The sequence below is a fragment of the Macaca mulatta genome, chromosome 11 (assembly GCF_049350105.2).
Source record: "Macaca mulatta isolate MMU2019108-1 chromosome 11, T2T-MMU8v2.0, whole genome shotgun sequence".
In the NCBI taxonomy this organism is placed as follows: Eukaryota; Metazoa; Chordata; class Mammalia; order Primates; family Cercopithecidae; genus Macaca; species Macaca mulatta.
This window is the reverse complement of record NC_133416.1, coordinates 74,176,511-74,204,444: the sequence shown is the minus strand read 5'-3', so window position 1 is coordinate 74,204,444 and position 27,934 is coordinate 74,176,511. Positions and strand designations below refer to the sequence as shown.

At 40.5% G+C, this 27,934-nt stretch overlaps 1 protein-coding gene across 5 annotated transcripts in view; it reads left to right on the top strand.

Annotated features, from left to right (window-relative positions):
- The first annotated feature begins 1,332 nt into the window (after positions 1-1,332).
- Positions 1,333-27,934, top strand: part of GRIP1 (glutamate receptor interacting protein 1) — a 715,153-nt gene continuing 688,551 nt past the window's right edge. For all 5 annotated transcript variants that reach the window (XM_077954689.1, XM_077954687.1, XM_077954683.1 and 2 more), the window contains exon 1: positions 1,333-1,888. In XM_077954689.1, coding sequence (XP_077810815.1) covers positions 1,831-1,888 — 58 coding nt within the window. In that variant the 5' untranslated portion in view covers positions 1,333-1,830. The remainder of the gene's footprint in view (positions 1,889-27,934) is intronic.

Below are 27,934 nucleotides of genomic sequence, written 5' to 3'. Positions count from 1 at the left end.
CTGGAAAGAAGATTTGAACAGCTCAGACGGGATTTCTACTGATAACCCCCTGGGATGGTTTGACTCTGCCCTTCATTTAGCCCTTCAGTTCCTCTATCCTTGAAGCTTCTGGACCCGAGTCTCTCCATTGCTTAGGAGAGAGAGCCATTTGCTTTGGCAGCTGGGCAGTTCTGTAATGACAGACAGCCACCCAGGCCAGCAGCAGAGGCAAACGTCCTCACCCGATAAGACCGCTTATGCAGTGGCAGAGGAAAAGAAGATTCTTTCAGCCTTTTCTAGTTAATGCATTTCTCTGGCAGTATTACTATGTTTCCAAGAGGAGAGGGAGAGAAGGCCAGTGTGAGCCAATGTCCTCAATTCGGGAGAGCAAACTGCAGTTCCTTCAGAGGCCAAAATAAACTGCAGGACACCGAGTCATTCATAGCAGTGCAGTGGTTGGGCCCCAACAACCACAAACCAGTAGTTCAGCCCCAGGGGCCCTAAATTCTTCGGTCCACATCAGATACTCTGGAGGGAGAGACAGGTATTTTCTAGCCAGCCCCCAGGCTTGAGGCAGAGGCAGATGTCATACTCCACAGGACAGTCACCGAGTGACACCTGGAACACTGTCAGGAACCCCTCCTAGCATTACCGTTTTGAAAGCACAAGCAAGAGCCCCATGTCTGGGCAGAATCTTCCAGGCTGTATCACAAAGCTGGCTCCCTCCCACCTGACTCATTTTTCCACCGATTTTCTATGAACCTATGACAAGGGGAAGAAACTAATCATAAAACCTGATCATAAAACCCTTCCTATGCTTGAAGACAGCGATTACATATTCACTCAGCCAAGGTCTCCCTGCATCATTTAAAACAAAAGAGAGTCTCCATTCACGCTCTTCCCACACTGCCAGGAAACGTATTCCTGGGACCAGCGCTGACCATCCCAAAAGTTGCTATTTCCCTCAGTTGAGGGCGAAGTTAGCAAATCCGTAGCTGCAAGTCTCAACTTGGGGGAGGGGGCGACAGCCAGGGCGTAGGGAGAGCGGCGCGGAGGAGGGACTAGAGGGAAGGACACTGCCCCTTACTCCATCGAGGTCGTCGCCTAAGCCAGAGGAGCCGCCAGTTTGGGCTCTGGGAGGAAGGCGGGGAGGGAGTGGCGGCCGCGGTGGAGCGGCGTGGGCTCCGCAACAGCGGCTCGGTGCCAGGCTCGGTACCTGGCAGGCCGGGCGCGCCTCGCAGGCCGCCTGGGGCGCGGAGGGTGTGAGCGCGCGCGCCCCCTCCGTGCCCGCTCAGCCTCGCGCGCGTCTCGGGGGAGGCTCCGCCGAGAGGCGCCCAGGGAGCCCGCAACCTCAGTCCTGCTGCCGGAGGAGCTTTGTGCGGCGGCGGCTCCGAGTCCCACCTGCTGGCGGCGGAGAGACAAGGAAGGGGAAGAAGGAGGAGGAGGGGAAAGAGGCGGCGGCGCCAGCCCACTCCTCTCGCCGGCGCCCACTCCCGGGGGCTCCGCAGCCCCCAGCTCTCGGCCTGCACCGGCCCTCCGCCCCCGGCCCGGCCCAACCTCCCGGCCACACAGCGGCAGCCGCCGCTGCAGCCCCCAGACCTGCCCGGCGGGGCCCGGCCCGGCCCGGCCGCCGCCGCCGCCGCCGCCGCCCGGAGCCGCCGGCGAGTTTGAGGGGAGCGCTGGGCGCACGGCGCCGCCTCGATGTGCCCGGGAGCCGCCTCGGCGCCCCAGCTCCGCTGAACAGCCCCGGCGCGGCTACCCAAGAGGACGAGCGAGGAGGCGCGGCGAGCCCCGGAGAAAGGGAGCCAGCGAGAGAGAGCGAGCCCAAGAGCGAGCGCAGGGAGCGACACCATGCCCGGCTGGAAGAAGAATATCCCCATCTGCTTGCAGGCAGAGGAGCAGGAGAGAGGTGAGCTAGGCGGCGGGGCCGGGGAGGGAGGGAAGGGGTCCGGGCTGGGGCCGCCCGGTGCCTCCCTCTCCCCGGCTCCCTCCCGACCCGTCCACCCGCCAACGGGGGAGGGGCGCCGCTCCTTCAGGGCCCGCGGGCGAATCCAGGTGGCGTCTTGCGAACTCTGATTCTTTTTTTTGTTGGTTTGTTTGTTTTTTTTGGTGGGGGGGGTGGGTTGGGGCGGGCTGGAGGGGCAGGGGGAGAGGGGTGGTGCTGCAGCAGGGAACTTTTCGCTTGGGGAAAGATTTTTTTCTGGCGAGGATGTAGGGGAAACTCCAGCTTCTGCAGGGCCCGCTCGCACGTGGAGCTCCGAGCCGCCGTCTGTGGGGTGGGTGCTTGGGGGTGATGGTGGACAGGGAGGGGGGTTCCTGCAGTGCTTTAAGTGACTTTTCAAACTTTCCTCCACCTCCTGCGGCCACCCTCGCGCTGTCCCCGACTCTGGCTGGGCTGCGACGGCATTGTCAACCCAAAGTTGCTGGAGATTCATAAAGAAGGAGGAGGAGGAGAAGGAAAAGCGTGGGGGAGGCAAGGGGGGCGCTGCCGCAGGTCTGTGGAGGGGGAGAGAAGAGGGAAAAGGTTGTCCCCTCGCTCAGGGTCTGGGGCTGGGAGTGACTGCTTGGAGATGAGTTATGCCCCAGCGCAGTCCCCTCTGTCAGTTTAATACCGCAGGACTGCGGGCTTTTCGTAATTACTGTCTATTTTCTTTGCAAAAGGCGGCTCTCTGTGCCTGGTGCCTTGCAGACCTTTTGTGCTTCAGCTTGACAAGTGTGCTGTACACTTTGCTTTTAAGTGACTTGCGGAGAGGAAAGTTGAAGAGCCTTTTGCACCTTAAAGGTTTGGTTCTGTTGAGGTCATTTCATGGTGTTTGGATTGTGCAGAGGTTGGCCAGGGAGTTCAGCTTGGTAACCTGGATATGATGTACTGAGTGCACCAGAATTTCCCATACAGGCCCCATGGGGCTAGAGGGGTGTGTGCACGGTGGCTCTGCTAGCATCCAGAGGAACGCTGGCTGGCAAGGTCCACCAGGGTTTATCCCTTTGCTTCTTCTACCCTGTCCTGTCCTGGCTTCGAGGAAGGTGCTTTAGAATTGGATAGGTTTCAGGATGCAGGGGCTGCATGGGCTGTGGCAAACAGCCAGTGCTGAGGTTAAGTGGCGCAGCGTGGGTACGTGGGCGAGGAAAGCAGGAGGAGGCCAGTCTGGTGTGTGGAGAAGGCAGAGTTGTCAAGGGGGTTTAATCCAGCAGTTTGGTGAGCTGGTATGGATGGTGGCTTGGTTATTGGGCATACTAAAAGTTTCAAGCGTTTGAATAACACTTACTACTGAAGAACCAATGTACAATTTCCAGTTTTTCTCTAGGTGGCACAACCTGTCTTTGGTTTGTATCCTGTTTAATGACTCAGGGAATTCATCCCTTTTTAAGCACTTCCTTATTAGATATGTGCATTCATTTTCCAGCACACTTTCTGGCAGGTGACCTTACGTTTACCCATTCAAAAGGCACCCCTGCTTTGGGAATGCTTCTGCTTCTCCCTTTAGTAAATCATATCTTTAAACTTGCAAATAGCAGTACCAATAATTTATAACCAGGTAAAAGCACTACATGAAAGCATTCTGCCAAGCATGGAGTGACTGTCCTATCAACTAAATGTCACAATGTACTTGGCATTAAATGTATCAGTTTGCTTAAAAAAAATCACCATACTTCCGACAAGTTTTATCAGAATGCCGAAGTGGGTAGATTTTCGGATTGTGACAAAATGTACTTGTATGTCTTTTGGAAATATATGGTAACATTGAAAGATGATTGTCTAATCTGCTTGGTGGAGATAAGACTGAAATTCCTCAGAGCATAAAAATCTGAGTAAGAAATTGAGTGTTCTGCCTTATCTCCCCCAATAGGAGAAAACAGGAAATGTTTCTTACTTTTTGCTTTTTTTCACTTTAAAGGTTTCTTCTTTCTCACTTTAGTTATGAGATGCTTTTCTAAATAATTAGTATTTATTTTTGTTTGTTTGGTTGTAGCATTTCTTTTTGAAGTCCTGCTTCTTTTGGAATGGACAAATATATGATTTTGTTTCTTTCACAATTTCCTGTCCAACTGGTGTTTTTGTTTCAATCGTGTGTGTGTGTGTATATATATACACACACACATATATATACATATATTAAATATATATTTAAATAAACTGAGCTGCCTATGTGACTTTTAATGCATATATCAGAGGACATTGTTTGAGCTTGGCTTATCCTTTTGGATGAATTTAGTGTAAAGAGATGAGGGATGTTTTCTATTTGTATTTCAGGTCAGATTGTGTTAAGCTTTTCCCTTGACCCTTGAAATTCTAAGTGATTCAAATAACGTTGAATTGGATTCTTCTAAATATACACAAAAAGATTAAACTGTCAGGTTGGTCAGGAAGATAATGAACATGGAACAAATACATTTTAAATTTTGTCTTGGGTTAACATTAACCAAAAGGTCAATTTCTAATATCTTACTATTAAATTCTAAGGTTGGTTGTGCTCATCTAAACCACTGCTCTTTCCACATTCCCCACAACCCCAATCTACATGTAAACATTCTAAAACCCATTATGGAGACTACTCTAGCGTAACATTTTTTTCATGTAGATTTTATTTAGTAAAATCTCTTCTTGAGGTGTAATGCAAATTAATACAAGATGCTAGCTTCTTTGAGGACCACATATTTGAAGGAGTATGTATCTTAACCTTATTCCCAAAAAAGAAAAAAAATACCAATCTCAATTCACGTACAAAAAGAGGCTTGGCTGTTCTATATAATTTCATGCCATATCTACATAAACCATTCATAACTTGGGTTCATCTTGAAGGCCTGTGTCAAAATGATATTAAGTAAGTTATTGCTATGGCATGTAATGCTGAGCAGAGAAACTGTAACATATGGCTTGTTGCAGTAAATGCAGTCACTTCGAAAATGACATGTTAAGACTTACTGATGTACGCTGACATACTATTAAAATTCAGAACACATTTCTCCATCCTCCCCACTACCCCTGATTTTCTGCCTGATCTGCTAAACCCAATCCATTTAGAAGCCACTTAATACACTTTGGGGTAAGTGTTTTAGGAGAAGAGAAATGTTTCTGAAAACTGTCCTGTTTAATATCTCTTCCAGTCAAATTAAATTAAGTAACGTATTCGTCGTTTTACATCTGCTTATTAGCTGATCATGTGTAATAGGAATGCGGTTGTTGAGAAAATTCTTAGTATAAAGAGATAAATGCTTCTGTAATTAAGGATGCTTTTCTTTTGCCTGTACCATACCTTTCTTACTTGTGTGGCTTTGATTAGTAAACGTTTATTGTGTTTAATAATGTATAGTTAGGATAGAAAATCAAATATAATGCTTGGAAAGATTATTTATCTGTTTCTGCAAACATACTTCTTGATATTTTTATTATTGAGGAAAAGAGAAAAATATTAATTTGTATTTTCTCATTTCCTTTGCTTTTATATTTAGATTTAACACATATATATAAAAAACTTAATTATATAGATGTGTTAAGGGCATTTCACACTAGCATATACATTCACCAGGGGAAAACACATGCATTTTTTATAGCACTTCACCCCTTTGCCTTTTTGTTCTTCTTACAAGTTTTGGAGGTCTGCAGAGGAAACTGAGAACTTCTCTTTGGATTTCTCTTTTAGAAATTATTATTTCTTGTCAGGGTCTTGCTCTGTCACCCAGGCTGGGGTGCAGTGGTGCAATCACTGCACACCGTAGCCTGTACCTCCTGGGCTCAAGAGATCCTCCTGCCTCAGCCTCCCAAGTAGCTGGGACTACAGGCATGTACCACCATGGCTGGCTAGTTTTTTCTTATTTTATTTTTTGTGGATATTTGGATCACTTTAGATATAAATAAAGAGCTTTTATAAAATATCTATGAGAAAGCACAGGGAACTTAAGGAGTAGACCTTTACTACAACCTTGGCCTGGTTCATTTCCCATACCACCCATATCATGAGGAGATCTGGTGACCCTACCCACAACCTCCTTAACAAAAAGTCCAATTTGGAATTTGACTTTTGCGTAAGGAACAAAGTAGGGAAAAGACAAGAAAGCAAAGACATCTAGGGCCTGCTTTGTTTCAGGCACCGTGTTAGATGTTTCCCATGCATTATTTGGTGCAATCCTTATAACATGCCTGTAAGCTAAGTGTTATTATTCGTCACCGTGTCAGATGGGGAAACTGAGGTTCAGAGAGCTAATGAATTTGCCAGAACTTATAAAGCCAAGACTTAGGGCATTCATTTCTAAAGAGATATTTAAAAAGAAGTCAAGTTATATTTCCTGAGGTGAAGTTTATAGAATTTTATTAACATTATAACATTTTTCCCTTTTGGGCAAAATTCTAATAAACTGCCATCAAATCTTTCATTAGGAATTCATTAGAGAGTTTTCTTAGTTACGTATACTGGGAAAACACTTTTACAGTATATTTTGGACTTTTGACAACGATCTTGCAAGGTAGTTGTGTTAATTAACAATAAGGATTGGAACCTCAACATATTTCTAAGTTGAATTATTTGACTACACTTGAAGTAACTCATTTAAGTGAATGGGTTTTTTCCACCAAAGACTTGCCATTATTGCATATTTTTCCTTTTTTTTTCAAAGCGTATTTGCCATGAAGGCAGGAATTAACAAGAATTAAGTGTTCTTCCTTACTGTGAAAAACTGGGAAATGATTGTATTCTTAATAGCCATTGCATATTTGTCCTTTGCCAACATTTTATTTAATTAAAGCCAAAATCTGAACTCTGGCTACCTAACAGATGGCCCAGTGGTCAAATAAAGAGGCATCAGATAGTGCTTTCTTCTACAGCAACCTGATTGCTTTCGTTCGTGAAGAAAAAGAAATTTCAACTGATATTAGTAAAAGAATTTGAGAATTGACTCTTATGGATTTCAAAACTGTTACATTAAATGCTGCAGATGACTGACTATTAAAGACATTTAGGATTTGATTCATTTATTTTCAATTAAATTATAATAGTAGCTAGTAATACAAAATACAAGAGTGATAGTAATACAAAGTAACATGTCTATCAGAGAGAACGATTCAAATGCAAAGCCAAACGCTGGATTTGAATCTCTTGTTTTATCTTTTATTGAAGTTTATTTCTTCTGAAATTGAAAAGATTCTTAAATATAAATATAAAAAATCTATTCATACAAATTTTCTTATTCAAGAAACAAGAATACCTACTTGTTTAGGTATGTCAGTGGCCAAAGGGTGCTATCAGCTTTATGGGAAAATTAGTGATCTTCAAGTATATCTGCATATTAAAAGCACCTGATTTAATTTCTTACCACCTTTCATTTCAACAGTGACTAAACTTTAAGCACCAAGTGAGGTCATGAATAGAATGCAGAGAAGATATGGCTTGTATCCTAGATAGATTCCTTAAGTGCCAGCACAGTGGTTGATTAGGTATTTGAGGTCCAAATGGCATTGGGTTTAAATTCAGTCTGGCACTTATTAACTCTAGGGGCTTTTTAACTTTTCAAAGCCCTTGTTTTCTCTACTTTAAGTTGAGGACAAGAAACATCTATGTTATGTGAGGATTAAATGAAATTAACAAATGTGGAGGAATGATAGTACCTTGCAGACGGTTTGGAGTTCAGTAATGGCAACTACTATTTTAATGGTATATTGATATAGGTCTGTTAACACCTTAGGAAATCCTGATGATGAAACAATCAATCAATAATTTTTATTCTTTAGAAACCTCATAAAGCATTTTTAAAAAGTCTAATGTTTTGTGAAAAGCTACACTGGAACACAGAACTTGATGCAGCCAAGGTCTTTGATGTATTCTAGCCCAGCCCTCATGAAAACAAAGCATCTAGTGTAGAGAGAGAAATGTACCCAAGACCACACTTCATAAACTTAGCAAATGTTAGTATTGAGTACCAACTGCCAAAGTGCCATGATGGGATGAGAAAATAATGGTTTCCATTTTAAAGGAGATTGTTAAGTATAGTTATAGAGTCATGGGCTATGACAGATAACTCCAGGACAGCTTCTCTACTCTTGTACAGATTAATGCAGAGGAAACAGAGAAGAGGGGTTGATTGTGCTGGGGTGGGTGGGAAGAAAGAAGTTTCTGAAGACATCTGTCAGAGGAGGTGGCATAGAGCAAGTGTTAAAAGACTTGAAGGAAGGGGAGGAGATTAGAGAGTTGGGAGGGGATAGAAGGAAAGGTATTTCAGGCAAGGAGCATGGTGTGTTCCAAAGCATTGTGAAATGAGACATTCTGGGAACCATGACTGGTTTCTTAAAGGGGATGGAGTGTAGAGTATGAACATACTTATGAGCATAGAATATGAATATTCATTTCCCCCATGGGACGAGGAATGGAGCTGGATGGGAGCATTAGACTAGAAAGGGCCAGATTGGAAAGGGCTTCATATGCCAGATTAAAGAGTTTGATTGTATCTGGCAGGCGATAAAGAATTGATAGGCTTCCAACAGAGGAGTGTCGGGATCAGATTTTTGTTTTAGAAAGCTCATCTTGGCAGCATAGAGGAAACATCTGAAAAGGGAAGGACTTGTAAGGGAGGGAAGCAGGTGGGAGGCTACTGCCCTGTTTCAGGCCATGCAGAGATACTCAGGAGATGGACTTGGTGACCAGGTAAATGTAGGAAATATGAAGAGTGTAGATCTCTGGTTCAGGTACTGGTTAGAATCAGAATTGTATCTTGAGACCCAGTATCTTGATACAGAGCCTGGTATTTTTTTCTATCACATATTGCCTTTTTTACTGCCTCACTCCCCCCATCAATTTAGGGGAGAAAGTAAACATAATGTGGTAGAATAATATAAAAATAAAGAACCACCGAAGTGATGGACTACCAGACTGTGCCATGATGATAGCTTATTGTGCAATAGCTTTCTTCTTTTATTTATATACAATTTATATTACCTACTCCTAAAGGAAAAATAATTATCCTGTACATTTATCTCCTAAAACTAATTTAGAATTTTACGTGAGTTTTTAAGCTGAAAGAGAGGGAATGGTTGTACTGCATTTATTTTTTAGATTTATCTTCCCTGGTAATGCAATTGGGTAGGTTTTTAAATTTATTATTTTCTGAAAATAACTAAGTACTCTGTGAATAAAGTTTTAATATACTTCTTATACTATACTCAAAATCAGAAAGCTGGAGTTTTTTTAAGTACTCTCAGCCATTTCCTCTGGCTATTTGGCCTAGGTATAGACCGACCATCTTGACTTTGACTTTCTCATCTCTAAAGTAAGGATGATTCTTGGCATACTGACCTTCCGGGGTTATACTTGGAGGTAAAAGCTATTGATGTAACGTTATTATAGTTATTATATCACAAAGGTTAGAAGTTGGTGAAAGACAGAGCGTCTTCAGGTACATTTGTCTATTAGCAGGCCATCTCTGGATGGGGGCATTATTTGGATAGCTCCTGTTTCATAAATTAGAAATTTTTATTAAAAAATTTCAATCCCTAGTCTTCCAAAATGAAGTTCAAACATGAGGTTCCCCTTTGGACTCCCATTTATAACAAAATAACTCAAGTGATGCAACAAAGTTACAATGCATGCAATGTTGCAGTTACCCAAGGCAGCCTCATTTCTGGCTGCAGCTGGAAAAGTCCAGCTCAAATACCGAGTGGGCTCTGCCACTCCCTGGTGTTACTTATCTGCTTCTTTCAGTCCAGGCTTCTGACAACCCAGATTCCAAAAGATCATTATTCTCAATTAAAATGATGTTTGGAACCTTTTGAAGGGAGAAAAATATCTTGCAGATCTCCACTGCCATCATTTTTTTTTTTTTTTTTTGAGACGGAGTTTCGTTCTTGTTGCCCAGGCTGGAGTGCAATGGTGAGATTCCTAGCTCACTGCAACCTCCACCTCCTGGGTTCAAGAAGTTCTCCTGCCTCAGCCTCCTGTGTAGCTGGGATTACAGCTTTGTACCATCACACCTGACTAACTTTTTTGTATTTGTAGTAGAGACGGGGTTTCACCATGTTGGCCAGGCTGGTCTTGAACTCCTGACCTCAGGTGATCTGCCTACCTTGGCTTCCCAAAGTGCTAAGATTACAGATGTGAGCCACTATGCCTGGCTAACGTCATTTGTTTTTATTATACTACTGAAATATGTACTAACATATAACTACATGTAAACTCCTGATGCTTATAGCTCTCATACAACTACAAAGCCAAAACAGATTTTACAGAAGAAAAATAAACAAAGCTACCCCCCAAAATCAGTTATATGCAAATCAACAACATTGATTTCATATGACTTGATGTTATTTGCCTGAGACTAAATTCTCTCTTGCAGTGTGAATATGGTACTTGCTGCTGTGGAAAGTAATAACATCACTTTTTTCTAGTCAAACTCTGATGGAATCTTAGTTTAACAGTCTGATATCACTTTGTCTTTCCTAGGCATGAACACATCATTTACATGTGAAGTCTTCTATTCTCATTGGTCTATTACAAACCATTGTGATCCTAAATACAAAACCCAGTATTAGCACTGAAAGTGGTGGTGGTATTAGGCTACATGCAGATCTGCATTTGTTCTTCTTATACTCTTTGTAATGAAGGGCTGTTTTTTTCCTGTCACAGGCAGATACGGGGTCCCATAGCACCATGCACTTGGTGAAACTCACTACCTAAGTTTGACTGCTCCTGTTCTTATCCTCTTCAATGAGATGAACTCGCTAGTCACAGACTTGGATATGGCAATGTCAAATTGCTATAGTGTTTGTAAACACCCACCCTCATTTTCAGTAATTATGTAACCTTGGGCAGGTAATAAACAGTTTCTTGACTGGCATGGTCCATAGAGCACATTTCGAATAGTACTGGTTTAGAGTATACTTATGTAACTGAGGTTGTACATAATGGTTCAGAAGGGTGGGTATGTGTGTATGTGTGTCTACAAATTTACACACTACTTTTAAGATATACAAATGAAACATAATGTTTCCCATAACTGCTTTTACCTTGCCTTCAAGTTTCCCTTCCCACTGAAAAGGAAAACATTTGATCTTGTCAATTAACACGTTAGTCTCTAGTTTAAAAACTCATTTTGGGTTCTCTAATTTCTCAAGGATTTTCCCTTCCTTTGTTCCCAAGATGACATGTGAGTGAAGGGGAAAGGTTAGTATCCTCATTGCCCTTGGTGAAGGGCATTTCATTCATTGTGTGACCCTCACTGTGTCTACTGCTCTGGACTTGGCACATTTGGTGACTGGGTGTTGTGCCCTGGTATCCACTGAAATGAGACTGCTCCTATTTGATCTTTTGAATGTCATCTTGGCGGCTCATTTGGACTTCCTGAACCTCGCCATTGTGTCTAGTTGTGAGATCCTTGTGGTTTGCGATCTTCTACCCAGGCCTTTTCTAGGTACTTGTCCTATCAGTATTTCTGTATCTGTCCTGGTAGCCAGAGAGTACTTAACTGTTTTCTCTGAATCATGATGGAGTTTGTGGGATCTTGGGAGGTGTGCTCAACCCCACCTGTCTTAGTCACCTTCTGCAGATATTACCACTCTATGGTCCAATACCATGTTGACTGTGGCATGTGCCACATAGGGGACCTTCATGCTAGGTGATAAGGGTCATTGGCCACAGTGTTCTCTAAATCCCTCAAAGATACACAGATGTTAGTTTTTCTTTCCTTTTGTACTCATCAAGGAGTTTTGAATCCTTGAAGAGTATCAGACACTTACATCTGATCTTTTGCTCCTCCTTCCCTTTTTTCTCTTTCTCTGCTGTTCCATATCTGAAGTGGTTTAAGTTTCTTGAAAACTTAAAACTGTAAGGAGCAGGGATAAGGAGGATGACTGTATGATAAAGCAGAAGAATCCTGTTCCTTTGCCAGGTGGACTCTTCTCCATATGATTTGAACATCAGCAAAGAAAGAAATAGAAATGGTCAAACAGCTTAGAGATGACATCGCTTGAGGCTGGCAAGTAGTTTTGAACAGCACCTTCTACTAGCCTTCCTTGCACATAAACTTTTCTCACTTAATAGTTTTACTAGAAATCTGCCCTTTGTATTTCATTGGCAAACGTATGAACACAAGAACCGACATATTTCTTCTCATAGTCAGTAGTGTAATTGCAGTGTGAATTTACTGTTAGGTGTTGATGTATTGATAAAGTGTACTCTGTATTTTGAATAAAAATGTTTAGAATAGATCACTACATATACTCAAGACTTCTTGTGTGAATTTATGTTAGAATTAATAATTCTCTTCCTTTTACTGTTGCAGTGTTTCTTTTTCACTTTCATTTATTTTCTGAATATAGACAATTGAAAATCTGATATACAGTTTGACATCACAAATGACTAGGATTTATGTCTTTTTAAGGCACAGTTCATCATTTGAGAAAGGTAGTGATTGTAGTTTTCACCTGTTGGTACATTAAAAATGCAATGATGATAAAACAGTAGAAAATAACATAGGAAGGTGATAGGTATTTATTTGTTTATTCTGGTTATATAATCTGTGAGTTTTTTCCTTCCTTCATATCTTATGATGTCTAATATTTATATCTACTATTACTGTTACTCACAAATTCCGTTGCAAACCACTGAGGGGAATACACTAATATCCTCATGAAATCAAACTTAGATAGTTATAGATAGTCATAAGGATTTTCACATTGTCCTCTTCGTGTCAGGATTGTTAACTAAAAAGAAAGTGCCTTTTAGAATTACATTTTACAGATGAAATCAAGTGTTTCTTTTTACATGTATAATTTTCTAGTATGTGCAGAGCACATTTTCATTAAACGAAAACCTTGAACAAGGCAATATAAATTTAGTTTCTTTGTTACCATTTCACATTTTCTCCCTATAATTTTAGTTATGAGAATGAAAATTTGCCAGGCTAGAATCAGACACCTGTAGTGCTGCATCTGCTGCGAAAGCACCTCATCTGGCTTTGTTAGTGAGCCTGAATGCTGATATACATATAAGATACCTGCCACCAAAGGGTAGCCCTGTTTTTTTTGTTGTTGTTATTGCTCACAGTCACATAAAATGATGAGAGTAGCATTGGCTGTATACTCAGTAAATGCATTTACTCAGACCGCTACCTTCCCAGACCCTAATGATCATACTGAGAAAATAAGGAAGGACTGTGTACTAGTCTTCCCAGGTTTCCACAGTAAAATACTATATGCTTAAACAACGGAAGTGGTTTTTTTTTTTTTTTTTTACATTCTTGGAGGCTAGAAATTCATTATCAAGGGGCCAGCTTCCTAGAGGGCTTTACCTTTGGGTTGCAGATGACTATCTTCCTGCTGTGTGCTCACATGGCCTTTTCTTGGTAGGTGTAGTGCAGAGAGAGTGGGGAGGGGAGTGAAAGCCCTCTGGTGTCTCTTCTTCTAAGGACACTAATCCTATCAGATCAGGGCCTTATGACTTCATTTAGCCTTCATTACTTCCTTAGAGACGTTTAATCTTCAAATGCAACCACACAGGTGGTTAGGGATTCAATGTATGAATTTGGGGGCCACATAAACATTCAGTCCAGCCAGGCACAGTGGCTCACGCCTGTAATTCCAGCACTTTGGGAGGCCGAGGCGGGCATATCACTTGAGGTCAGGAGTTGAAACCAGCCTGGCCAACATGGTGAAACCCCATCTCTACTAAACGTACAAACAATTTGCCAGGCATGATGGTGGGCACCTGTAATCCCAGCTATTCAGGAGATTAAGGCAGGAGAATCGCCTGAACCAGGGAGGTGGAGGTTGCAGTGAGCCGAGAACATGCCATTACACTCCAGCCTTGGTGACAGTGTGAGACTTCATCTCAAACAAGCAAACAAACAAACAAAGAAAACAGAACAAACCATTCAGTCCATAGCAGGCAGATTATTCAGTAGTGTATGTAATGCTCTTATAAATTTCATCTCTCATTGTTTAGAAATTGATCCTTTTGAACGGATGTTGATGGGCTGGTTTTAAAATATGGCTTTCAAAATTTTGGGGAGAGTTTTCCCCTTGAGTGTCTATGTCTCCTTCATTTGAACTGGGCAGGCTTGTGGCTGATTAACAGGTAGAAAATGCTGGAGGTGACACTGTATGACTTCTGAGGCTGGTATGCAAAAGTCAAAGCAGCTTCCCCCTTGCTAGCTGGAACACTTGTTCCTGGAATCCTGAGCTACCATGCGGCTCTGATACTTCCAACTACACTGAAGCCGCAGTGCTGTGAGGAAGCCAGTTCACATGGAGAGGACATGTGTGGGTGCTCTGGTTGACAGTCCTGGTCTTCCAGTTTTCCTAGCCCAGGCACCAGGCAAGTGGTTAAATGAGCCTTCAGATGATTTTAAGCCCTGGTTGTTGAACCACCCCAAGCTTTGAGTCTTCATAGCTAAGGCCCCAGACATCATGCAATAGATGCTAGATATGTTCACTGTGTCCTGTCTGAATTCATGACCATGGAATTTATATGCAAAATGAAATCATTCTTAAAAGGAAGCTATGTTTTGGGATAATTTGTTACACAGCAAGAGTAACTGGAATAGACATGGTATGGCTCCTTTTTGGATCCCTTATCCCCCCCTTCTACTATACTGTCAAGAACTCATTGTCTATTATCAGCAAAATCCCTTATATCCTCAGCCTCTTCCATTAACTTCCCCTTCACCTTCTTGCCGTAATTGAAACTTAGCTCCCCATTAGAGAGATAATTCTTGGTGATTTCAATATTCATATGAATTGTCCTTCCAGTTTCTTGGTTTCTTAGTTCTGTGTTGTCCTGTCATTCAGTTGTTATATCTGGCTGTACCTGGGGTCCTCACTCCTGTAGACACACGCTAGACCAACTGTCCTCTAAGTGTGGTCCAGTGGCTTCTGGGGGTCTCTAAATACTTTCAGAAGGTCTATGAGACCAAAACTATTCTCCTAATCATATAAAAACATTATTTGCCTTTTGGACTTTTATTCTGTTATGAGTGCACACTAGTTTTTCAGAGGCCACTAAAGGAATTTGTTCTTGTATATTCTTGCATTTTAAACTTTTCTGTTTTAATTTCTAATATGGTAAATATTGAGAGGCATGACCAAAAACTTTTGGGCATCCTCAGTAACTTTTAACAATGTAAAGCAGTCCTGAGACCCAAATGTCTGAGAGCTGCTGCCCTAGACTTTGCCATTACCAATAACTACAACCCTGTCTTGTGTCATTTTCAAGCATCCTGTTCTTATGTCACTTAGAAAGTAGAAGAAATTAGAAGACAACTTCTGCTTCACCTGTGGCCATATAGTCTGTCTTCACTGCTGTGAAGCCGAATGGTGTACCCTTACCCAAGGTTAACCCTCCACTTGTACACCACATCCCATTCCCTCCGGCCCACTCCAGGAGCAGCTCCAGCATATTTTCCCCTCTCTTCAGCATGACCAGGGTCTCCTTCTCTACTGGATTATTTCCAGCATACAAACATGAAGTTATTTCACCTACTTTAAAAAACAGGGGTCTCTTTATCCACAGTTTTCCTAGTTACTGCTTCAGTTTTCTGCTTGCCTTAATAGCAAAATTCCATGAGAGATTTGCCTGTATTAACTCCATAGTAGTTCTTATTCTCTCTTGAACCTACTCCAATCAGGTTTTTGTGCCCTGTTCTGTTTCCTATGAAGAGAACCAATGACCTCTACATTGGTAAACCTAATAGCCAATTTCCAATCACGTATTACTTGACTAGTAGGCAGCATTTGAGATAATTAGTCTCCTACTGTAAGTACTTTATTCAGTTGGCCTCTGGTCTATCATACTATCCCGCTTTTCCTCCTTCTTACTGGCCACTCCCTCTTGGTCTCTGTTGGTGTTTTTTCCCTCATGCCCCTGATTTCTACATATTGGAGTACTACAGGGTTTGACTTTTTTTTTTTTATACGAAGTCTTGCTCTGTCACCCAGTCTGGAGTATGGTGGTGTGATCTTGGCTCACTGCAACCTCTGCCTCCTGGGTTCAAGCAATTGTCCTGTCTCAGCCTCCTGAGTACCTGGCATTACAGGTGCAGGTGTGTGCCACCATGGCTAATTTTCATATTTTTAGTACAAACGGGGTTTTGCCATGTTGGTCAGGCTGGTCTTAAACTGCTGGCCTCAATCTGCCCACTTCGGCCTCCTAAAGTGCTGGAATTACAGGTGTGAGCCACTGCGCCTGGCCCCCAGCTCTAGTGTTTTTTTTTTTTAGCAGCACCTGACAAACTATTTACTCATTTATTTGTATACTGTATATGCCTGCTGTTTATTGTTAATGGAAGCCACTTGAAGGCAGGAATTTTTATCTGTTTTGTTACTGCTGTATCCCCAACACACAGAAGAGTGCTTGGCTCGTAGTAGGTGCTTAGTAAATATCTGTTAAATAAATTAAGTCTCTCAGGTTGTGTTACTAAGAGGGTGAAAGAAATGATTTGCAGATGATGATATAGTTGTGTTCACTTTTAAGATTTCCATTGCTTTTAAGGTTTACGTTTGAGCTTTAAGCATCTTGATTTCAGAGGAAGAAGAATCAGGAACAATTTATATTCCATATCTTGCCTGGTCTTCCCATTGTGGATGAAGAATTGGGGACCTAAATAAACTTTATCTCCTCTCCTGCCACAAATAGGTAGCTGGCTGGTAAGCAGTGAATTTCTCTTTCACCACTGGCAATCAATAGAGTGGTCCTTGAAGACTATCTTTTAATGTCTAAATTTTCAAATTATTTCTGCTAAAATATACCTCTGTTGAGGATACACATGATTTTTAAAATTTTTTTAATTTTAATTTTTTTTAATTTATCTTTTTGAGATGGAGTCTCTGTCTGTCTCCTAGGCTGGAGTGCAGTGGCACGATCTCGGCTTACTGCAGCCTCTGCTTCCCAGGTTCAAGCGATTCTCCTGCCTCAGACTCCTGAGTAGCTGGGATTACAGGTGCACACCACCACGCCTGGGTAGTTTTTTGTATTTTTTTTGTTAGTAGAGATGGGGTTTTGCCATGTTGGTCTTCAGCTACTGACCTCAGGTAATACACCCACCTCGGCCTCCAAAAGTGCTGGGATTACAGGCATGAGCTACCACACCCGGCCCGAGGATACACATGATGTTTTAAAGTGGAAAAACAGTAGAGGAATGTTTTGCAGTGAAAATCTTTGTCTCAATATTTATTCTGACATACGATTTTTGTGTTAGCAATTGTGTCATAATCTTATTTGTGTCCACATTGCCTGCTATGGGGCAAGACATGGTGTAGATGTTTAATATTTGTTAAGTTAATGAATAAATGGGATAAAATGAGTTCACATTTTAAAAAATAAGGTAGGAAAGAGATATTCTATACTTCTATATTCCCAAGGTATCTGCTTGGTTTCTCTCCTTATCCCCCAGCTTTGGAATATCAGAATAACAATTTTATGACTCTACTACATTTTTAAAAATGCCTGGCACAGCATTCCTCAGGCATTCATTCAATACTTGTTGACTGAGTGATCTACCCTTCCTCCTGCAGACTATTTAACCTGAGGGAGACTCCTGAATGAATCAAAGGCCCCTCATGGATTCCTCATCATGGAACTAGTCAGTTAGATCTGGGATATATGCAGTGGATGAAGAATGAATATTCACTGTTATAATTTTTTCCTTCTGTTATGGGAAAACAATCTAGGAAGCTTGATTTTAGGATAGAGATTTGGGCTTTAAGAATCTGAGTTGGATTCTAAGTCTCAACTCCTACACTAAGTGATTCTGTAGATTTGAACATTCTATTTGACTTCTCAAGTTCTTCCTTTGTAAAATAACCATAGTAATACCTACTCTTCAGCGTTGTTGTAAAGATTCTTTTCTTTTCTGTTTCCTTCCTTCCTTCCTTCTTTTTTTTTTTTTTTTGATAGAGTCTTGCTCTCTCGCCCAGGCTGGAGTGCAGTGGCATGATCTCTCGCTCTGTCCCCTGGGTTCATGCCATTCTCCTGCCTTAGCCTCCTGAGTAACTGGGACTCCAGGCACCCACCACCAAGCCTGGCTAATTGTTTTGTATTTGTAGTAGAGATGGGGTTTCGCCGTGTTAGCCAGGATGGTCTCAATCTCCTGACCTTGTGATCTGTCTGCCTTTGCCTCCCAAGGTGCTGGGATTACAGGCGTGAGTCACTTCGCCTGGCCTGTTGTAAAGATTTTAAGACTATCTGTAAAAATACCTGTCAAGAGTGGGCCACCAGTAATGATAGCTAAATATAGAATAGTAAAATTTAGACAATAATGTAGTAATTACAAGATCCTATACAAAACAATGTCCAGGTTTTCATGTTATTACGGATGATGCAGTTACCTGAGGGTCATTTTACAAGGTGAGTTCCAGGATGTTTGGGGATCCCTGTGTCTCATGAAGATGGTTGGGGAGGGGGGGACGTTTGCTGGTTTCTCATGCTAAAACAAATATTTGGTAACACAATAACTTCTTGTTAAAAATATTTGAAAAAATGATTATGAATATAACCCAGAAATTTATCTAGGCTAAGCTGTGTCAGACTTAAGGCCTCCAAACATGTCATAGAATAATATGTACCTGGATAGAAGGATTGATTTTAAAGAATATGCCTCTATTTGTTTTGTTGCCGATATGTGATTCAGCCTGACATCAGACTCTTAGGTCACAATTTTCCAGTTCTCTTCCTGTCAGTGACGTCATTTGATGACTAGCTTTGTGCAATGTGAGGCTTTCAATATATGTTAAACCAAGACAATAGAGATACTAACTAAACTGTTTTCTTTCAGAATAGAGAACCTGCAAAGATGTGATGATTTGGATTTTGTTTCAACAGTTCAACTAATAGCTGATGAATAAAAACAAAACAAAACAAAAAACAGCAAAGCTTCTTTCTGATCTGAGGTTGTGGCAAACCTAACCTGGGATCTGAGGGGATGTGTTTTACCAGCTCAGATCTCCTCTGCTGCTGGAACCTTGCGTTATTTACAGCCATTAGGAGCTCTCTGGCTTCCACTCCACTCATGACTAGCTTTTCCTCTTTGACCCTGCTGTATTATTGTCTAGCCCAGTTCAGCTGAATATTTAAACACAAAACGTAGAGGGAACCCCTTCCTGGGGAACTTGCTTTGTTACTGAGGTCTCTGCTGATGGTTCCTTCCATTTGATACTCAGTCTCAGTCACAGTAGGATTACAGAATCTGTTGCCAGAGTATCAATCTACATGGGTGCTACACATTGCTGAAAAAATCAGGAACATGGTGCTAGTTAATTCAAGTCTTCATGTAAAACTACTTCTACCATAGTGGACATTAAAAAAAAATCCCTCTGCAAAGTGCATTGGCCCTGCTTCTGGTAGATGAATGTTGAACAAGTAGCCTATCTAGGAAGCAAGTTATTAGCATCCATGGACATCCCACAGGTTATAGTCCAGCCCCAATCTTGGTGGTTGGGACTGATGTTGCTGCCAAGTCCCTCTGTTTCATGTTCAGGCTCTGCCTATGTTCCTGGTGTCTGGTACATGATTTTTCAGGATGCTGACACTTACTTCTTGCCCACAATATCAGATAGGCTAAGTCTTGCCAAAATCTTTGAATGTCTTCTGCTGGTCTGTCTCTCCCCTATTGTTCTTTTACTATGTCCCAAGTGCATGCTTTGTCCAGTATCTGCCTAGGTCTCAGGATACTGATTTTAGCTTTTCACTAGGTCCTGACATTCCCCTAGTTTCCTCTTACGTTTCTGGACATGCCAGACAAACTCTGACCTTAGCTTCTGTGAAAACTGGTACCTGCAGAATTCCTCAGTGTGTGTTTATATGAAAGTTCATTGTGCCTCTGGATTGTGGGTGAGTTGAGGAAAAGGGGCAAAGCAGTGGGCAGAGGTTGCAACATTTATTTGATTATAGGACACCTTTGCTACTGGAGCATCATGCAGGGTGATGTAGTTCGGAACACGCATGGAGAAATGCTGCCAAATAGAGTAGTAGTGATATTTGGGACTTGAAAGAAATCTTAAGAGCAGGTATAATTCCCTCAACAACAGAAGAACATCAGTGCTTTAGAATGTTTGATTTTGAACTTCCTTGATGTTTTCTCTGCTGTTCTGTAGTGTTATTCTAATTAAAACCTTTCCTCTCAACTCCACTCTTTTTTCTCCAGTTGAGCAAATTCAGCATTTATTGAGGCCCTACTACATGTCATATGCTGTTCTAGTTGCTGGAAACACAAATATGAATATGGTAGGCCTGCCCTTAAACAATGAATTACAGTATAAAATGAACCTTTTATAAAGCTGGTCCTATATCAACCCAATTATTTTGTTTTTTTTCATTTCAGGCCTAAGAGGGCTTTATTCTCTTTCCACTCCAAATAATAAAGTATCCCCTTAGGGTAAAGAAGGAATTTCTGAGCATGTTATAAAAAATAGAAAATAGGATAAGTTGTAAGTTACATGAAAATTTAATATTTCTATACATCAAAACCTACCATAAACAAAATTAAAAGGCAAATAGTAAACTTGGAAGAACATTTGTAACATGAAAGACAAAAGTGTAATATCATAATAAAATAAGCACATAGTAGCTTTTAGTAAATCATTGATGAATGAATGAATACATATATGAATTCAAAGCAATGAAAAAATCACCTCAGGAAAAAAGTGTAAACATTTGACATAGGACAAGTCACCACCACCACCAACAACAACAAAAAAAAAAAAAAAAAAAGAAAAAGAAAAAAGAAAAAAAGAAATTCAAATGCACAAAAAAGCAAAGAAATGCCAATTAAAACAAAACAACTTTTTTAAAACCAATTATTTATTAATTTGACAAACACTAAGCATCCATTTTCACCATACTGTTGTTTTATAAATTATGTTATTTCACTTAGTTTAAGCAACAATTCATCTCAAATAGGTATTTTTATCCTCATTTTATCAATGAGCAAAGGGCTTAAAGAAGCTAAGTCTTTTTGTTTTTGTTTTTTTTTTAATTGTACTTTAAGTTCTGGGATACATGTGCAGAACATGCAGGTTTGTTACATAGGAATGCATGTGCCATGGTGGTTTGCTGCATCTATCAACCCATCATCTAGGTTTTAAGCCCCATTTGCATAAGGTATTTGTCCTAATGCTTTCCTTCCCCTTGCCCCCCAACTCCCAACAGGCCCTGGTATGTGATGTTCCCCTCCCTGTGTCCATGTGTTCTCATTGTTCAACTCCCACTTGTGAGTGAGAACATGCAGTGTTTGATTTTCTGTTCCTGTGTTAGTTTGCAGAGATGATGGCTTCCATCTTCATCCATGGCCCTGCAAAGGATATGAACTCATTCTTTTTTATGGCTGCATAGTATTCCATGGTGTATATGTGCCAAAATAAGCTAAGTCTTATAGTTAAGATGTTGGAGGCAAGATTTGGGCTTAGACCTGTCTTCAAACTCTATGGTTTTACCTCCTATGGTATTCTCTGAGCATGAAAAATATCATGAAGGATATTTGATGACATGGGAAATTGTTTATGAAACAGAATTAAGTAAAAACAATTACAAAACAGTATGTATATATGACCCCACATATGTTCCAAGAATGGTATATGGTTCTGAGTGCAATGGCTCATGTCTGTAAACCCAGCACTGTATAAGGCTGAGGTGGGAGGATTGCTTGAGGCCAGGAGTTGAGACCAGCCTGGGCAACATAGCGAGACCCTGTCTCCACAAAAAATGAAAAAAAGTTAGCTAGGTGTGAGGGTACATGCCTGTATTAGTCTATTTCATGCTGCTGATAAAGACATACCCAAGACTAAGAAGAAAAAAAGGTTTAATAGACTTACAGTTCCACATGGCTGGGGAGGCCTCACAATCATGGTGGAAGGCAAGGAGGAACCAGTCACGTCTTACATGGATGGTGGCAGGCAAAGAGAGAACTTGTGTGGGGAAACTTTCATTTTAAAGACTGTTAGGTATCATGAGATTTATTCACTGTCACGAGAACAGCACAGGAAAGACCCACCTCCGTGATTCAATTACCTCCCTCTGAAGTTCTCCCATGACACGTGGGAATTGTGGGAGTTACAACTCAGGATGAAATTTGGGTGGGGACACAGCCAAACCGTATCAGTGCCTTTAGTCCCAGCTATTCAGGAGCTGAGGTGGAAGGATTGCTTAAGTCTAGGAGGCCGAGGATGCAGTGAGCCATGATTGAGCAACTGCACTCTAGCCTTCATGGCAGAGCAGTATTTCATCTCTAAAAAAAAAAAAAAGAGAGTGTGTGTGTGTGTATATATATATATTTACATGTATATATTTACATATATAAAATTTTTTAAAAAGGCATATGCATAGAGCAAATTTGCAAAGATGTGTACTAAAGTGTGAATGATGCATATCTGTGACTTTTGAGAGTTTGGCTGACTTTTCTTTCTTCCTAATCTGTACTTCCTAATGTTTCTACAATGTATATGTTATTATAAGCAACAATATTTTAAAAATCTTTTCACGTGTGTGTGTGTGTGTGATCTGAGTGTATGTAAACATGACAGTATTTTGAAATCTATATGAAAGAGTTAACAAGAATAACTTTTTCCCCCCCAAAATGAGACTAGAGGAAGCGCATGCAGGGAATAGAACAGTGTATTCTGTGGGTCCAGGGAATACAGAGTGAATAAATAAATTGATAAATGATATGACCAGGTGACTAAGAACCACAAATATAAGTGTCTAATACATATTTGGGAAATAATATTAGCAATTAAAGACTTACAAATAAAGCCGTATGAGATAACTGTTTTTTACTTATGTGATTAGAAAAGCTTTGTAAAAAAAGAGACTGTCCAGTGCTTTCACAAGGTGTGCTCAAACAGGTAGTGCTTTGGAGGAAGCAATTTGATGATAGGTATAGGATGTCTTAAAATTGTTTATACAAACCATGACTCAGTAATTCAACTTCTGGAACTTGATCCCAAGTAAATAATCATAAATACTGAAAAAGCTTTTCCACAAAGATATAATATGGCATTGCCCATAACTGTGAAAAATTGAAAGCAACCTAAATGTGCAGTGCTTTGGTAATGGGGTAATGGCAATCAGTAATCAATTACAGAATTTATTAATTATTCAACAAATATTAATTGAGTGCCTAAACTGTGGAGGCATTGTTTGGATGCTGAGGAGACAGCAGTGAACAAAATAGACAAAATCTCTTCCCCAAATGATTTTTTAAAAGAAGACTTGCGTAACATGGGAAAAGCTGACTTTAAATTTTGGGTATAAGAAGTAGAATGTTAAATTGTATATATATTGACCTCAACTGTGTGAAATAGAAAAAAGCTTGAAAGGGAATACATGAAAATATTAAGTTATCTTGCAATTGGATTGTGGATAAATTTTTTAAAAAACATTTTTTTTTTTTGCTGTGTCCCAAATTTTCTATAATAAGAATGTGTTTTTTAAGTTGGTAAAGTGAACATTAAACTTAATTGTCATTATTTATTATATGTTTGCAACATTCTCTTTAAATAGGAAAATTGGAACTTATATCCAAGCAACCATGACAATTTAATGTAATTAAAACTACCAGAATTTGTTATTTTATTGAGCTTCTAAAACATCTTTGGTTTTACTGATATGTTTAAAACTGTTAAGACGCTGCTTTCATTAAAACACTTCTATAGTAAATGGTAATTGTGTATTGAACAGATAAAAACTTACACTCAACAGATCAAAAAGTCCAACACAATGTCAGTTTGATTAGGTAAATGCAAATTTAATAGCCTAGAAATCCTTTCGACTTATTTTACATGCCATAAAGAGTACAGTAGTATATAATTCAAGTTCTAAAAATGGCTATGTAGGATGATAGTGCTTTTTTCCCTTTTCCTCTTTTAAAGTAGGAGGAGGAAATTTAAATTTCCATTGAAGCACTGTTTTCTAGAGCGAAGGATTCCACTACTGTGATTCTAAGTCAACTTTAATTATGTTCCATACTTACGCGTAAATTTATTTTGTGTAATTGGCTTGTGTTTTGAAATGTTTTAGATAGATTCTTGTAAGTTTAGGGATTGTTTTTATATTTTGTGCTTGAAAATTGGTTTGAAGTAAAAATAAAGATATTTTAAATTTAATTTTAAATTAGAAAAGATTTCAGTAACAGCTTAAAATGTTGAACATAGGTCAGAAAGTTTTGTTTTGATTATATCAGAGATTATTATTATGTTCTATGTAAATATACTATAAGATTTAAAATCCAGGGCTCAAAATTATTCAAATTAACATGAAATTCAGTCATGTCAGAGTTACTAGTAGAGCAAAAAGCCCAACTAGAGAACTGAAGCAATGTCAGGAATCTTGTATGGAAGGGAATCGCCGTGAATTAGGTACTATCAGAATCCTTTTTTTTCACATGAGATTTGATCATGGAGATCTTTGGAGTGTCTTAAGGTCACGTGGCAGGCAGAGAGGAGGGCTCCTCCTGCCTCTAGCAGCTGCTGCCCTTTGCTTCAGATGACCCAGGCTTCTGCCCGCTCCATAGGGGCAGAAGGTGAAGAATTATTGGCTTTGACTTTGAGGCTGAACTCAGTTGGGAAGTGGAGGTCAACTGAAGAGGGCTCAGGCTGTTTTCTTTCCAGTGTTATCAGAAAATAAAATGGCAGCTGTAGTCTCTGTGAGATGCTCTTCTCTTTAAGGTGCTTAGTAAAGCCAGTCTCATCTCACTATTTTGATGATGTGCTTCAGACATCAAACTTTGCACCCCTAAATTGTGAAGGTGTGTTCTATGTGTTTCAGGTGAATTTTCCCTTTCTAAGGAATCCGCCTCTTCAGGCCCAGCCAGTGCAGGTGCAGTCAGTCTCTTTAACTGTTGCGGGTCTGATCACCCTCATGGCATGTGGTCGAAGTGTTGACAGCCCCGGCCCTGTCACCAGCATTTGGCTGGTGTTGGTGATCATGGACAAAACACCTAAGTCAGTTTGAGGTTTACCGTGTGCTGGCCCAGCTTCCAGAGTGGTCTGGACTGCCCCACTGCCACTCCGAGCATCTTTTTGTTCAGTCTTTTTCTTAAGGTAGCTACAGCTGTGAGTTGAAACTTGAGACTAATTCCTCAGTGTGCTCATAATCCCATTAAGTCTCACACTGGCGTACTCAGGTATTTCCTCCTGGTGTATCATTTGCCTTTCTCAGGCCCAGACAGTATGCAAGTGACTTTCTTTCCCATCCATGAACTAAATGGAAAGACATGTCCTTTGTTATGGCCCTTACAGGAAAGTTGCCTCCTGTAACAGACATGCTATGGGGTTGGAGGAGCAACACAGCACAGCTTTTCTTGAGTAATAAATACAGGATTTCCAGCTAATTTATTTGAGCTCTAAGTAGCAGCGTGATCAGGATTTTCCTGCTTTCTTAAAACTCACCAAAAGTTCATGTGGAATTTCTCTCTGTCTCTGTGTCTCCCTCCCTCCCTCTCCTTATCCCTATTTCTTTACCTGACACTGAATCAACGGGATTTTGCTAATTACTTCATTGAAAAAATCAGAGAATAAAGTTACCTACTCTTCTCAGTTTAAACACATCTTGATTTTCTTTTTCTAAACATGATTTTGAATCCCATCTCCAATGTGCTGTGTTACATTTTATGCAGCTTAGCTCAAGTAGGGTTGTGCGCATACACTCTGGAGATGGTCTGCTTCCATTCAAATCTTGGCTCTGCCATTTATTAGCTGTGTGAACTTAAGTGCATCTATTACTGCCTCTGTGCCTCAGTTTGCTAATGCGTAAAATGGAGATTAGTGATCATACCTTCTTTGGGTTATTGTGAAGAATAAATAAACTAACATACATAAAGCATTCTGTGCATAGTTAAGTACTCGATAAGAATTACTACAGTGCTGGCCATTTCAGTCTCTCCTTCTGGATTAGTACATTGCAAAAGCATTCAAAAACATGTTCCCAGAGCATAGATTTTGTACAATTCTTTTATTTTTATTTTTTTGATGTAGAACAGTATATGACAGGACTCTGGATTAGAATGTGTTTAAATTCTAAAAGAGAAACATTATGACAGTCACTAGAGGAGAATTAGAAGTAGCTGGTGTCAGCTTGAGTGCAGCAGAATGAGATAAAAAGCAATTGTTATACATAATACTCCCTGGGAATCAACAGGAATTTTACAGTAATTATGATTATGACAACAGTTGTACTAGATTTTCACAGGAGCTTTTTCTTTCAAAGATTTTTAAGGGAAATGTACAGCCACTTAGAAAAATCTGTAAGAAAAACATTTTAGCACTTTTATTTTTTTATAGAAGGTGAGAGTGAGCAAGAAAATGTTTGAGTAGTTTCCCCAGGGAATAATACCAGATCAATAACTGGTAAATCCAAGCAGCTTAATTTCTGATTTGCTTCTTTAGTATCTACAAATCCTAGTTCTCTCAAGATGGGAGCAATTTGCATATTAAATTTAGGGGAAAAAGTTCTTGGGATTAAATCCCTTAGATGAATGTAACATGATTTTCTTTTGCAAAGATATTTAACTGGTGGAAGAAATGCCCCTACTCCTCTCTATCCCCCCCAGGAATGAGCTGGCGGAAATAGCTCTTGGGAGAAACTGAAAGCATTATTAGCTTTTCTCTAAGCATTAGTGTGGTTTTCTAGTTCTTTTAGAACTGAATATTCAGAATTAATAGGCACATACCTTAAGGAGCGAGACTCCGTCTCAAAAAAAAAAAAAGATTAAAACTCATGGCTCTATTATAAAAGGTTCTCTCAGGGTCAGCTTTACCCATGGGTGGAATGGGCCCTAGATAAGTTATTTCAATTCAGCAGCTGAGAAATGCCTTTGGATTTCCTCCAAATAGCTTCTTTATCTCTTCACTGTTTGAAATTCCACGTTAGAGATTCTCCTTTAAAAAATCAAAACAAAACAAAGAAAAACCTTCAAGTTTCAAATCTTCTGTACAAATGCAAATATCCCAGCATAACTAAGTAATAAATATATTGAGTAACATGTTAGTAATGTGCAGTAGCTTATAGTAATGTGTTAGTGAGTTTATAAACTTTTTTGTGTGGATTATGGGGTTTTTCTCTGGCCTTAAATAGTACTGATAAGGGAGAGAGCGACATGATTCTTGGTTATTGGGAGAAGGGCTGGGAGAATAAGAAGATGATGATGCCCCAACTGGGAGAATGGGGGGTGTAGAAGAAAAGCTGGGTGATGGAAGTCAAACGCCTCTTAATTATCTCTTTTGCTCGGGCTAAGCCTTCTTTCTTGATCTTTGAGAAAATGGGGAAAAAGATCGTTGACTTTATGCCTGAAGACTTTTGGTTGTATCTTTAGGAGGGACTGATTGATATATTTTGCTTTTGGTTAAGAGCTGTAGATCACTTTTGCGGTCTCAGAAGAAAAATGATATTTGGGAGCTGAACGGTTATAGGTTTAATGAAACCGGGAAGACTTTCAGATCCTTCCCAAGTCCTAATAACAGACTTTAGGACTTTTTCCAGAGTTTAGCGATTCCTCCTATCAGCAGGCTCCGTAAGAGAATTCTGTGTAATAAAGATGAATACTTAATTCATGGCTTTCAGGAGGATGAAAACCAAAGGAAGAGTAGGTGCTACATCAATTTCAATGATGGCAATAGAACTGCAAGGGCTCCCCAGAGGACCTCACTCTCGCCTGCAGTCCCTCGCACCTGCAGAGCCAGCCTTGGCCTTTGTCAGTGAACAGCACACACCTGCCAGCCCTTATCTACTCACACTCTCCAGGCCATTTAGAGCCAGGGCTGCAGGCAGATGGCACCACCCTGGGATCCTTTGTCATTCCAAATTGTGCTGTCATGTGGACAAGTCCATTTGTCCCATGTGAAGCTCCTCTCTGCTTACTCGGTTGCAAGTTGCACGGAAGATGTATTATGCTCCTGTTCCTCTGGACACTCATACTTAAAGTCTAACCCTTGTGCTTAACTCCATCCTGGCTCCCACTGCTCTGGCTTTGCTCTTATCCTGATGACTCACAG